Below are 14,339 nucleotides of genomic sequence, written 5' to 3'. Positions count from 1 at the left end.
CACTTACACAGCATTTATATTGCATTATGTGTAATAAGTAATCTGGAGTTATTTAAAATACACTGGAGGATGTGGGTAGATTATACGCAAACACTAGCTCATTTTATATAAGGGATTTGAGTATCTGCAGATTTTGGTATGTGCATGAAGTGGAGGAAGTAATCTCCCACCTGTACCCGGGAAGACTGTATTTTTCTTTAGGTTGTTCTAATAGAGGGCAAAGTTCTACATTTTGTCTATTTTATTCACCACTTTATTTCACAATACCTACAACACTGGGGTTTCTGTACATGTTCCAGAACTGACTCAAAATTGGCCTCCTTGATCCATAAGTATTTGCACAATTGGACAGCTTCATAAATAACCACGTGGACCTCTCCGTGAGGCCATGAAGCCCGCCATTTTTTTGGCCAGGAGGGGGTCGGAGTCTCCGTCACGTGACTGCCACTAGCCGGTCGGCCTCGGAGGCTTTGGAGGTCCACGTGGTCCCAGCCTCGGCGGAGGAGGTACTGCGCAGGCGCGATCCCACGGCGCAGGCGCAGACTCGGCTGAGGCGCGCGGCCAGCGGCGGTTGGCTGCTCGCGGGTCGGCGGGCGGTTGGCGAGAGCCGGACCTGAGCTGCAGCTGCTAGAACCGGCGCCATGGTGGAGAAGGAGGAGGCTGGCGGCGGCATCAGTGAGGAGGAGGCGGCGCAGTATGATCGGCAGATCCGCTTGTGGGGACTAGAGGCTCAGAAACGGTCAGGGCCGCTACGGCTGGAGGCGCCGAGGGTCTGGAGGCGGCGTCCGGTGGGAGGTGTTCCCGGCCGGGAGGGAGCGGGTGCCGCTTTGAAGAGGGAGGGCGGGGTTTACGTGCGTGGGCAGGGGAGCTCTCCCGAGACCCCTGCGGGCGTCGTTTGGTCGTGTTTCTGGGAGGTGTGTGGCCGGGAGGTCCCCGAGGGGCTGTTCGGAGGAATCGGAGACCTCTGCAGGGGGCGTGGGGGTCTTCAGGGAGCTGGATTGGCACTCCGGGAATCGGGCGTCCGGAAGGGGTACGGTGGGCCTTGGCTCGCGGCGGGGGCTTAGGGACCAGGGGGGTCCGGGGTGTGCGGACTGGGTGAAGGGGGCGTAGTTCATTCATTCATGGGAGGGAACCTGTACCTTTGCTCTGCTGGGGGCGCCTTGGCAAGCGGAGCTGAGGGGAGCTTAGGTTCCCGGGGCTCCTCGGGAGCGGGCCGGTCTGAAAGAGTGCCCGTTTAGAGGCAAGTGCTCTCAAATGGGAGCCTAGAGAGGGCTTGCAGGTGCCAGAGTTGGTTACTGGTGTCTAGATGTGACGTGGTCCAGAGCAGACGGGGGTTGGTTGGTTGGGGTGAGACCTCTGCAGAAGGTCGTCGATTCAGTCAAATATTTGCTGAGCGCTCGACGTAGGCACTATTCTGTTCCCTGAGCACATCTCACTGAACTAAACGGGCTCCTTCCTACATGGAGCTTTTACTTATTTATCTATTTGGTACGCGGGCTCGAACTCGGGGGCTCTTAACCACTGAGCCCCGTCCCCAGCCCTTATTACTTATTTTGAAGCAGGGTTTCGCTAAGTTGCTTAGGGTCTTAACTGCATTGCTGAGGCTGGCCTAGAATTTGAGACTCTCCTGCCTCAGCCTCCCGAGTTGTTGGGATTGCAGGGTGTGCCACCGTGCCTGATTGGAAGAAGTGTTTTGATAGGGTGGCCAGGGAAGGCCTATGAAAGGCAGGATGTAAGCCTCAGACTTGTGTGACAGGAAAGAGCCGTATTTGCCCCTGGAAGGGGTGATGGTGGGAAGAGCCTTGCTAGCATGGAAAACGGCAGTCCTTAGGCTTGAACATTGCTTGGCAGATTAGAGAAATAGGGTGACTGGAGCCAAAAGTGTTAAGTAGCTTTTACTCTGAGTTTGCTGGGAAACCTGTTGGAGCGTTTTTGAGTGGGAGTAATATGATCTGTTGTGTATTTTGAAAGGATTACTCTTTGTGGAGAAAAGGTTAAGGAAGGTGGAAGTGGAATTAAAAGATTCCTGTTAGACTGTGGCAATAATCCAGTTAAGAAAAAAATATTGATGCCTGAAACTCTCGAAGGGGTCAGGTATATATTCTGGATATATTTTGAAGGTAAGGGAGGTGTTTGAAGGATTTTTTTTTTTTAAAGAGAGAGTGAGAGAGGGGAGAGAGAGAGAATTTTTAATATTTATTTTTTAGTTCTCGGCGGACACAACATCTTTGTTTGTATGTGGTGCTGAGGATCGAACCCGGGCCGCACGCATGCCGGGCGAGCGCGCTACCGCTTGAGCCACATCCCCAGCCCCGTGTTTGAAGGATTAATCGAGGGGAGAAGGAGAGGCAAAAGTCAAGGATGACTCTAGTGTTTTTGGTCTGAGAACTGGAATGATGGAATTGTGAGGGAAACTAGGTTTCTTGGGGTCAGGGAAGCACCATTTCTCTTTTGAATTTATGTTTGGGTGCTTGTTATACTGCTAGCAGTACATGAGTGGTTGAGTTCAGAGGTGAGGTAGAAGTGATAGGTTATGTGATGTGAGTACAGAGAGTATAGAATTGAGGTGAGGGATTGGGGAAGCACATAGGTCAGTAGAATTTAGTTTGAGGAGGGTGCACCTTTCAGAAGAGTTTGGTTAAAAAGTGTAATGTGGGGGGTTGGGAGTGGAATGGGAATTACCTCAGGCTTATTTTAGATGTGTGGGGTCTTCTGTGATGGATGAGAACATAATCATCGTAAAACAGTGTCACTGGTCAGAGGATTAAAGGCACCTGAAATAGAAAGTTGGGAATTAATTGAGAAGAAAGTGCCTTTAACATAGGTGGTGTTTGTTTGTTTGTTTATTTATTTATTTTTTTTTGTGGTGCTGGGGATTGAATCCAGGGTCTTATGCTTGCTACGAAAGCACTCTACCAACTGAGCTGTATCCCTAGCCCACATAGGTGGTCTTGATTGATTTTATGGAATGCTAGTCTCTAAAAGAGGTGGAAGGAGAACTTTGAGTTGGAGGAAACGTTTTTTTTTTTTTAATATTTTTTTAGTTTTTAGGTTAATATAATATCTTTATTTTATATTTATGTGGTGCTGAGGACAGAACACAGTGCCTCACAAGTACTAGGCGAGCACTCTACCACTGAGCCACAACCCCAGCCCCTGGAAGAAACTTTGAGGACATAACCCATTAAATCTATCTGGGTTTGAACCAGAGACGCTTTACCACTGAAGTACATCCCCAGCCCTTTTTATTTTTTATTTTGAGACTGTCTTGCTAAGTTATCCAGGCTGGCCTCAAACTTGTAATTCTTCTGACTCGGCCTCCCTGGTCATCAGGTTTACAGGTGTGTGCTGCAATACCCAGATCAGTCCATGGGTTGATTGAATTTGGGGTACTGGGGATTCTACCAGGGGCAATTTTGCACGGATCTATTCCCAGTTCCTCCCATTTTTACTTCATATTAAAGAAATTTATTGTAAAATATGGTTTGCTTATAATATAGAACATTTTTTTTTTTTTTTTTGAGACAGGATCTCATTAAGTTGCTTAGGTCCTCATTAAGTTGCTGAGGCTGGCCTTGAAGTTGCAGTCCTCCTGTTTCAACCTCTTGAGTTGCTGGGATTACAGGCATGTACTGCATGCACCTATTATATTTTTGATATAGATTTCCCTAAGTTGTCAAGGCCGACCTTGAATTTGGCAATCTCTGGCCTCAGCCTCCCGAGTAGGTGGCATTAAGAGATATTTTAAATTTTTAGGAGAAGTTAGGGGAAAAAATATCCTCTCAAAATTTGGAGGTTTGTGGAGACTGGGGTTGTGGCTCAGCAGTAGAGTGCTTGCCTAGCACATTCGAGGCTCTGGGTTTGATCCTCAGCACCACATAAAATTAAATTAAAAAAAAATAAAGGTATTGTGTCCAAATACAACTTAAAAAAAATTGGAGGTTTCTGAATTCAGTGTTCCCCTGGAAAATAGAAATGTCATACATCTCCATCAGTTGGAGTTAGGTAGAGGCACCTTTTTACACGGGGCATGTGTTTGCTAGTTTGTCAGCGACTCCATCAGTTCAACGTCATTGGAAGTGTTAGCCTGGCTTTTGTAAACAGGTGAGTTTGCAAGTGTTGCCTAGGTGCATAGCCCATTTCACTGATGGTTTAAGGAAGGGAGCCAACTTGCCCAAGGTCACATACCAAGTAAGTGACTGCTATTATTATGACAATTCATTTTCTACAGTAGTGGCAAGCAAAGAGTTGTGTATCTTCTCAGAATATATGTTCTCACAATTTTTGAACTGGCAGTCACAATAAGACATGTCTGAGTCAGCATATTTAAGAGTGAGGAATGGAAGGTGACTGGAAAGAGAAGTAGATTATATGCATCAAGAGGACAAGACCTTTATAAATGTTTAATAATTAAGATAGGAGTTTTGTTCTACTTTAAATTTCTAATGCTTACAAGTATGTCGATACTTGGATAGTTGTTGAGTGGGTGAGATGGTAGCATACTGTAGAGGCTTAGAAGATCAGAAAACCTGGGTTCAAGTCCTCTCTTGACCTTCAGCTTTTGGTCTTAGGTTCCACATCTGCAAAATGGAGGAAAGAGTGTGTTACTAAATCTTTTTTTCTTTTTTTCCTCTTTCTGGCCAAGGCTATCCTTGAGTCTGTGATCCTCCCGTCTTGAGCTTCCTAAATTGCTTGTATTATAGGTATATGCCACCATGCCTGGCTTTTTACATACTTTGTGCATAATTTTTGTAGGATTGATTCCCAGAAGGGGAATTGCTACATGAGAGAGCATGAATCATAATAACTGATATTCATTAAGTGGTGACTATGTGCCAGGTATTGTTTTAAGCACTTTTCATATAATCGAGCCATAAATAAGCTGTAGTCACAGGGGCCCTAGCATGGTTAAAGATTAAACACATAAATATGAGTTTTATTGTTGACAGCAGTTGAATTAAAAAGCAAAACAACTCCAGAGAAGTTGGTTTGTGGAGCCATATAGGAATGTAGGCTTTGGAAATGCTATGTGGCTACATGAGATGTGTTGTCAGAGGCATTTAAAAACATTCTTTGCTGGAAAAGTTCAGGAGAGGATGCTCACCCCACTCAGCCATAATTAGAAAGGACTTTTGGAGAAAATGACATTCAAGTTGGGTTTTGAAGTCTTGGGGAAAAGCTGGACTAGTTAGAGGAAGACAGCATGCATTTCAGGAGTGTGGAATGTGATTTAAAGTCTGAACATGGGCCAGGTGACACACACCTCTAATCCCAGCTGCTTGGGAGGCTGAGGTGGGGGGATTGTAAATTCAAGGCCAGCCTGGGCAACATGGTGAAACCCTGTCTCAAGAAAAGGAAAGAACATAAAGCCTGAAGGTGGAAAACTGGAGGCATGCCTGGGAGTGAGTAATGTAGAAATAGTAGGAAATAAGGGTGGTAAAGTAGGATAGAGCCAATACTAAGTGGCTTTAAATGCCAGCTTTAGTTTTTAGTGTTTTTTTTTTTTTTTTTAAACTGAAAGCCTTTTCCTTTAAAATCAAGACCAAGTCAAAGATGTTTACTTCACTACTCCTATTCAACATAGTATTGACATCTTTTTTTTTTTTTTTTTTTTAAAGAGAGAGTGAGAGAGGATAGAGAGAGAGCGAGAATTTTTAATATTTATTTTTTAGTTTTTGGCGGACACAACATCTTTGTTGGTATGTGGTGCTGAGGATCGAACCCGTGTCGCACGCATGCCAGGCGAGCGCGCTACCGCTTGAGCCACATCCCCAGCCCCTTTTTTTTTCTTTTTTCCTGTCAAATTTTTAAAAATCTGGACCCTTTTATGTAAGTAAGGCAATGGATCCTGAGAAGAGGTTATTATATTCACGTAACTTGTGCATGTGTTATACACGTCAGGTAAGGATGCTTTGGCACTCACATTTACCAGGTTGTCAATGGAATTAAATGACATGAATTGAGAATTAGTAACCCCATTTTACTGATTGTATAGTTTTCTGGGTCACCCAGTTAGGTAGTGGTAAATCCAGAATTCAAACTCCTGTTTTCACACTCAGAGGACATTAATGATTGGAAGTGCCCATTGCTGAAAAAACACTAGGGAAAACAAGAGCCTGAGGGGAAAAAAATTAGTGGATTTGGAGATTAGGAAGCCATAGGTAAAGTTTGTAACTACAGATTCCCACTGGAAAGGTGGATCATTGGTAACTATTTTTTAAAATATATTATTTTAGTTGTAGATGGGCACAATACGTTATTTATTTTTATGTGGTGCCAGAGATTGAACCCAGTGCTTCATGCATGCTTTGCAAGTGCTCTACCACTGAGCCACAACCCCTGCCCATGCTAACTATTTTTGAGATACCAAAGCACCAAATAGGTCAAGATCCAGTCACTCAGCCTGAAAGGGAACTTGGAAGCTACAACTTAAGGTGCGAAGTGGCAGGGTCAGCTGAGCTAGTATGTCTTATCTGTGATCTGGAGGGTTCAACTAAATCCAGAGGTTGTAATTAATCTTTCTGATGTCAATTTTTTTTTTCTTATACTGGGGATGGAACCAGGGGTACTCTACTACTGAGCTACATCTCTAGCAGTTTTGATTTTTTAAAAAATTTTTAGTTGTCAATGGACACAGTAATTTTATTTATTTATATGTAGTGCTGAGGATTGAACCCAGTGTCTCACACGTGCTAGGCAAGTGCTCTTCCACTGTACTACAACCCCAGCCCCACACTTTTGATTTTGAAACAAGATCTTACTAAATTGCTGGCCTTAAACTTGTGATCCTTCTGCCTCAGTCTCTGGAGTTGCTGGGATTACAGGTGTGCTGCACTCATCAGGCTTCAGCTACTGCTTTTATTAGACTCCTAGTTAATTGCATGCAGGTGTCTAAAATTATTGGAGTCATTTTCGCAAAAAAGCTTTCACATGTTTTCCCAAATACTGGTACTTTGAGAGAATTGACTTTTTATATAAATCAGTAGTAAACTCATTGGCCAATAGCAGTCAAGTTTAATTTTGTTACTGGGGATGGAACCCAGAGTCACTTGACCACTGAATTACATCCCCATCTCCAGCCCACCCACCTTTTTTTTTTTTAATATTTATTTTTTAGTTGTAGTTGGTCACAATATCTTTATTTTTATGTGGTGCTCGCAGGTGCTAGGCGAGCGCTCTACGGCTGAGCCACAGTCCCAGCCCCTGACCCATCTTTTTAAAAATTGTTTAATTTTTTTAAATTAGAGTCTTGTTAATTTGCTTGTAGCCTCCCTAAGTTGCTGAGGCTAGCCTTGAACTTGTGGTCCTCTTGCTTCAGCCTATTGAGTTGCTGGGAATAGAGGTATATGACAAGAAGTTGAGTTTATTTGAGACTATTCTAAATTCTTCTTTCCAACCCTCAACCCTCATTCTTGGGATTGGATCCAGTGGCTCTCTAGTGCTGACCTATATCCCCATCCATTTTTATTTTTGAGACAGAGTCTTGCTTAGTGGTCAAGGCTGGCCTCAAATTTGTGATACTCCTGCTTCAGCTTACTGAGTTACTGGGATTGTAGGTATACACCATTGTGCCCAGCAGCTGGAGAGGGTTTTTTTTTTTTTTTTTTTTTTTTTTTTTTTTTTTTAATTCTCCATCATGCTTGATTTTTGTCACTTTTTTTTAATATTTATTTTTTAGTTTTAGGTAGACACAATATCTTTTTTTTTTTTAATGTGATGCCTCATGCATGCTCGGTAAGCACTCTTAACACTGAGCCACAACCCCAGCCCAGTTTTTGTCACTTTTTGATATATTATGTATTTGTTTATCTAACTCCTCCCCCAGGAGGCAAGAATTTTCTTATTCACACTATGTTTCTAAATTCTCCATGCCTGGCATAGTAAGTACTCAATAAATATTTCTTTCTTTCTTTTTTTTTTTAAACTTTTTATTCTATCACCAATAGAGTAATTAGCAATTCTTTTGAATGAATTTTTCTGTGCAGGATGAGTTGGAACCTGTGTTTTCTATATTTGAGGCTGTGGAACTATGGTGTATTTAATTAGAATCAAAATTACTTGCCTATATTTTGTTCTATGATTCGTAAGCTCCTCTCTTCTATATCAGGAGGTTAACAGTTTCTGCTTTACAGGCTGCGGGCCTCCCGGGTGCTTCTTGTTGGCATGAAAGGACTCGGGGCTGAAATTGCCAAGAATCTCATTCTGGCAGGAGTTAAAGGACTGACCATGCTGGATCATGAACAGGTACGCTATTATCACCTTATGACTGCCCTTTTGTATCTATCCTCTTCAGTATGAAGATTTTATGAATGCCTATATATGTTGTGAAAGGATGGGTAGTGTTAGTGGAACTCTAGTCTTTGGAAACTGAAGGTACTAGTGCTGGGTTTGAATTCTAGATCCACCCAGAGGAGATAGATTACCTTACTGAGCCTGCCATCTGTAAAATGGAGTTAATAGCATTTCCCTTGGAGGAGTAGAGAAGTAGTTTTCCAATCTATGCCTAAAAATCACCTGGATAACTAAATGAAAATGCAGTTGCCTGGAGCCTTTGTCGTAGTATAAAGCTTTTACCCTCAGTGATTCTGGTTTAGAAGGTCTTGGATAAGGCTCAGGAACATATACATTTAAAAGATAGATGTCGGGGCTGGGGATGTGGCTCAAGCAGTAGCGTGCTCGCCTGGCATGCGTGCGGCCCGGGTTCGATCCTCGGCACCACATACCAACAAAGATGTTGTGTCCACCGAGAACTAAAAAATAAATATTAAAAAATTCTCTCTCTCTCCTCTCTCACTCTCTCTTTAAAAAAATAATTAAAAAAAAATATAAAAGATAGATGTCTGAGAGCTGGGAGTTTTGGTGCACACCTGTAACCCTAGTGTTTGGGAAGCTGAGGCAGAAGGATTGCAAGTTTGAGGCCAGTTTCAGCTGTCTGGAAATAAAAAATAGAAAGTGGGGGCTTGGGGATGTAGCTCAGAGGTAGAGTGCTTGCCCAACATGAGTAAGGCCCTGGGTTCAATCCCCAGGACTGGGGAAAAAAAAAGAAAGAAAGAAATAGGGAGAGCCGTGGATGTAGCTCAGTATAGAGTGTCCCTGAGTTCAATCCCCATTCCCCGCCCCCCCCCAAAAAAAAAGGAAATAAATAAATAAAAGACAGATGGGTCAGGAGATTTTGTTGTAGAATCTCCACAAATATTACTTTGAAAAACATACTAGTTGGGTGAGGTGGTGCATGCCTATAATCTAAGGCAGGAGGATCACAAGTCAAGGCCAACCTTAGCAACTTAGTGATTACCCTGTCTCAAAATAGAAGGAACTGGAAATGTAGCTCAGAGGTAAACCATCCTGGGTTCAATTTTCAGTACCAAAGGGGAAAAAGGCAAAAAAGAAAAACATCGAATCAGAGCAAATATATGTGGGTTGTTTAGCAGAGATACACAGTAAGCATCTAATAAATAATTATATGACAGTGCTATTGAATAATATAATGGTAGCGCACCCAACTCTAGTGTAGTTTGTTCTGACCTGTCTTTTTTTTTTTTTTTTTTTTGGTACTAGGGATTAAACTTGGAGGTATCTAACTACTGAGCTACATCCTCAGTCCTTTTTATTTTTTATTTTAAGGCCAGGGTCTCACGAAGATGCTGAGGCTGGCCTCGAACTTGGAATCCTCCAGCTCAGCTCCTAAATTTCTGGGATTACAGGCATGCACCACTGCACCTGGGAGCAAAATACTTGGGAGACTGTATTATTACACTGTATTATTTGTGACTTTCTTTTCTTTTGGGCAGTGAACAGAATCCTGTCTCACACTAGGTAACTAGCATGAAGTCTAGGCTCTTTAGACAAAAGTAAATTTTAAAAAATATTTATTTTTTAGTTGTAATTGGACATAATACCTTCATTTTATGTATTTATTTTTATGTGGTGCTGAGGATTGAACCCAGGACCCTGCACATGCTAAGCGAGTGCTGTACTTCTGAGCCATAACCCCAGTCCTAGACAAAAGTAAATTTTTTTTTTTTTTAAAGAGAGAGTGAGAGAGGAGAGAGAGAGAGAGAGAAAAAATTTTTTTTAATGTTTATTTTTTAGTTCTCGGCAGACACAACATCTTTGTTGGTATGTGGTGCTGAGGATCGAACCCGGGCCGCACGCATGCCGGGCGAGCGCGCTACCGCTTGAGCCACATCCCCAGCCCAAAAGTAAATGTTAATGAGAATTTTTATTTATTTATTTTCCTAGCCACTAGACTAAGAGAAAAACAGTGAAAAATTTAAAAGCCGATCTTATGTGAGTATTCAGGAATACCTGGAATTATTTTTTAAAAATTGTACTATAAAGTGAAGAGAAACATAGGTTGGCTCACTTAATATTACAGCCACAGATTGGTTTTTGAATTAAATTTATCTGCTTGTATTAATTTATTTATTTTGGCATTGGGGATTGAACCCAGGAATGCTCAACCACTGAACCACATTCCCAGCCCCTTTTTTAAAATATTTTTTTACTTATTGATAGACCTTCATTCATTCATTCATTCATTCATTCATTCATATGTGGTGCTGAGAATCTAACCTGGTGCCTCACACATGCCAGGCAAGTGCACTTCCAGTGAGTCCCAGCTCCAGCACCCCTCTCTAGTTTTTTTTTTTTTTTTTTTTTTTAAATTTAGAGAAAAGGTCTTGCTGAGTTACTTGCTAAATTGCTAGGGTTGGTTTTGAATTCACCATCTTCCTGCCTCAGCCTCCCAAGCTGATGGGATTACTGGAATGGTGCCCAGCGTTTTTGAATTTAATTTAAAAATCCTAAGGAAAAAAATTCCTGCGAGGAAGGTGCCAGGAGTGGGCAGGGGACAAGAAACAGAATTATTTTCCCAACTATGCTGCCCTCTAGAGGCTGAAGCACCTTGTCCTGAGGAAGACTGCTGTGTATGGAGAGGATAAAAGCTGAGATCTAAGGAAGGATACTACCTAACAGTAGCAGTTCTGGGCATGGGAAAATGAAACCACTTGGACACAGTAACTTCCTCATCTGGTTTAGGGATTTAGAATGGGGCGCGTAATTATATATTGAGAGGTGTGGGGTGTGGTTCTGATACCATATCAGGACAGTGTTAATGTACAGACTTATCGACATCCTTTACCTCTTAAGTTCTTGGGGTTGGGATTGTGGCTCAGCAGTAGAGCACTCGCCTCGCATGTGCGGGACCTGGGTTCAATCCTCAGCACCACGTAAAAATAAATAAGTGAAATAAAGATATTGTGCCCAACTACAACTCAAAAATAAACATTTAAAAAAATAAAAATAAAGTTCTTTAGGTGAATCTAATAGTCATGGTGGGTTAACAGCCACTGACTTCATATATCTTGTTCTTAACTTACCAAGCCAGACTCTCATCAGATAAAATTTTTTTTTTCTTCTAGTACTAGGAATTAACCCAGGGATGCTCTGCCATTGAACTACATCCCTAGCTCTTTTTATTTCAGTTTTCATTTTGAAAAAAGGTCTCACTGACTTGCCAAAGCTGGCCTCAGACTTGCAGTACTCCTGCCTCAGCCTCCTGGAAGGGGTGGGCACTGTGTCTTTCTTAATCAGATAAATTTATAAATTCATGAACACATCATGGTTGTTTACCCTTCTGCTGCGGTACCTCTTCCTTGTTTTCATTATTTAAGCTCCATGCATATACTACTTTTTTTTTTTATATTTATTTTTTAGTTATTCGGTGGACCCAACATCTTTGTTAGTATGTGGTGCTGAGGATCGAACCCGGGCTGCACGCATGCCAGGCGAGCGCGCTACCGCTTGAGCCACATCCCCAGCCCGTCTATGCATATACTTCTAATACCAAAGTATATTTATCATATACACCCCAGGGAGGCAGTACTGCCAAATGCAAAGGCTTTGGAATCATGTAGAAAGGTTCAAGTTTGCTCATCTCTAAAATTCCCTTAGAACTCCCCCCACCCCATGTAAGCAGCAAAGAGGTGTTTATTTCGAGCTAGCTCGGTCCTCCACGCCCACACAGCAACAGGTGACGCTGAGAGGCCCTGAGCCCAGGGTTTGCAGCAGTTTTATACATTCTTTGGAGAAGGCAGGGACTCCTGCATACATCATAGCATCTCTTAGCAAATCATCACACACCGCGGGAAAATAGTGTATCAAGTGGCGGGAAAGAATCTGGAAAGAGGGCTGGGGATGTGGCTCAAGCGGTAGCGCGCTCGCCTGGCATGCGTGCGGCCCGGGTTCGATCCTCAGCACCACATACCAACAAAGATGTTGTGTCCGCTGAAAACTAAAAAATAAATATTAAAATTCTCTCTCTCTCTCTCTCTAAAAAAAAAAGAATCTGAAAAGAATTATTGGTTAGTTCAAGGGGTTGACAGAACTTTTTATTTAGTTTATAAGATTGATAAGCATCTGATGAGAGTATCTGCTTAGTACCATGAAGTCTGCTAGGTGCTGGCAAGAGAAAAATGCTCAGAGTTTAATTCCCATTCTCAATTTTTTTTCCAAAAAACCTGGACTTAGATGGTAGTAGTAGGACATGAAAGGTCTCCTGGAGTTCCAATCTGAGCTAAGAACAAGGAAGGGGTTTATCAAGTTGATGGGTTTTTAGGCAGAGAACATTAAAGTGGCATAGAAGTGTCTGACAGCATCTTAGAAATGGAATATAACAAGCATTTTGGTGTTTTTAGAGTACAAGATCCAAAGTGGTAGCAAGCAGGGGCAGATCACATGTAAAGTTCATGTCAGAAAGTCCTGCTGTGAAGCCCAACTCAAACTTTTACTCAGTTCCCCAGGTGCTGTGGATTCATTAGCTTCAGATGTAAAGAGAACTTAACCTGGTTGGCTTTGGGCTTCGTCACTAAAATACAAATACTTTTTTTGGGGGGTGGGTACCGGGGATTGAACATGGGGGCATTAGACCACTGAGCCACATCCCCAGCCCTGTTTTGTATTTTATTTAGAGAGAGGGTCTCACTGAGTTGCTGGCTTTTTTTTTTTTTTTTTTAAACACAATACCTTTATTTTATTTAATTGTTTTTAAGTGGTGCTGAGAATTGAACCCAGTGCCTCACAACATGCTAGGCAAGTGCTCTACCACTGAGCTACAACCCCAGCCCGAGTTTCTGGCTTTGAACTGGCAATCCTCCTGCCTCAGCCTCCCAAGCCTTTGGGATTACAGGCATGCGCCATCACACTTGGCAAAATAGACATTATTCAGGTAGATCACTAATTTATATCTAGAACAATCTGGGTAGAACTATGATTAGCACAGGGTACAGGGAAAATAACTTATAAGGCTTTTCTAGTAGTGTAGGTGAGAGGCACAAGGGATTTGAGTAAAGACCTTGATAATAGGTTGGGATGTGGCTCAAGCGGTAGCACGCTCGCCTGGCATGCGTGCGGCCCGGGTTCGATCCTCAGCACCACATACCAACAAAGATGTCGTGTCCGCCGAGAACTAAAAAATAAATATTAAAAATTCTCTCTCTCTCTCCCTCCCCCCCCCAAAAAAAAAGACCTTGATAATAGAGATAATAGAGATGGTTTATGGAACTATATACAAAGTGAAAAGATGAATGGTTTTGAGATGAAAACTTAGGGGCAAATAGGGACAGGAAAAAAAGGGAAGGAAGAGGAGGGTCTGAGAGGACAGGGGACAAGTAGAAAGTTGTAAGCAAGTTGTGCTCTTTGGACTGACAGTAATAATGACTGGCACTGATGGAGGAATTAATGAGTTTTATGTTTTTTTATTAACATGTTCATTTTACTTTTGAATCTCACATACTTTTTTTTTTTGTGTGTGTGTGTGTATCTCACTTTTCTCAAGGTCATACAGTAAGTTGTTGAACCAGGATTTGAATTAAAGGTTTTAACGAAACCTGAATTATTCCAGAGTCTTTGCTCTTAACCACTGTGATATCTAGCCTCTCAGTATAGAGATCTCTGAAGAAAGAGGAGGGGATGGGTCAAAGATACTGTTAGAGGGTTGATCTGGAGTCGGAGGAGGGCCAGTTCATTTTCTTGGAGGAAAGACAGTAAGGAAGTGTGTGTACCTGGATATTTAGTAGGAGGAGATGAAGGGAGATTACTTCTGTTGAACCTAGTCTCAATGAAGGTGGCGAAGTCATTTGCAGAGTAAGAGTTTAATTAGATGTTTGTGGTGTGTGAAAAAATGCTTTGTGAGCTGTATGGAATCTGTAATCCCTCTGGCTATCAGGGAGTTACAGTATTCTATATTTGAGGCTCTACTGTGCTGACATTCAGTCGTATGGTAAAATTCCTCTGCTCTAGTCCCCACTCATCTTTCCTCCTGAGTTTGAATTGAATTT

At 42.3% G+C, this 14,339-nt stretch overlaps 1 protein-coding gene across 1 annotated transcript in view; it reads left to right on the top strand.

Annotated features, from left to right (window-relative positions):
• Positions 1-539: 539 nt before the first annotated feature.
• SAE1 (SUMO1 activating enzyme subunit 1) overlaps positions 540-14,339 on the top strand; it is a 62,571-nt gene continuing 48,771 nt past the window's right edge. Inside the window, exons 1-2 of the mRNA XM_081275416.1 lie at positions 540-739; positions 8,133-8,244. Coding sequence (XP_081131542.1) covers positions 642-739; positions 8,133-8,244 — 210 coding nt within the window. The 5' untranslated portion in view covers positions 540-641. The remainder of the gene's footprint in view (positions 740-8,132; positions 8,245-14,339) is intronic.

This window comes from Spermophilus citellus, assembly GCF_964194105.1.
Source record: "Spermophilus citellus genome assembly, chromosome: 18".
Classification (NCBI taxonomy): Eukaryota; Metazoa; Chordata; class Mammalia; order Rodentia; family Sciuridae; genus Spermophilus; species Spermophilus citellus.
This window is presented reverse-complemented; position numbering and strand designations above follow the sequence as displayed.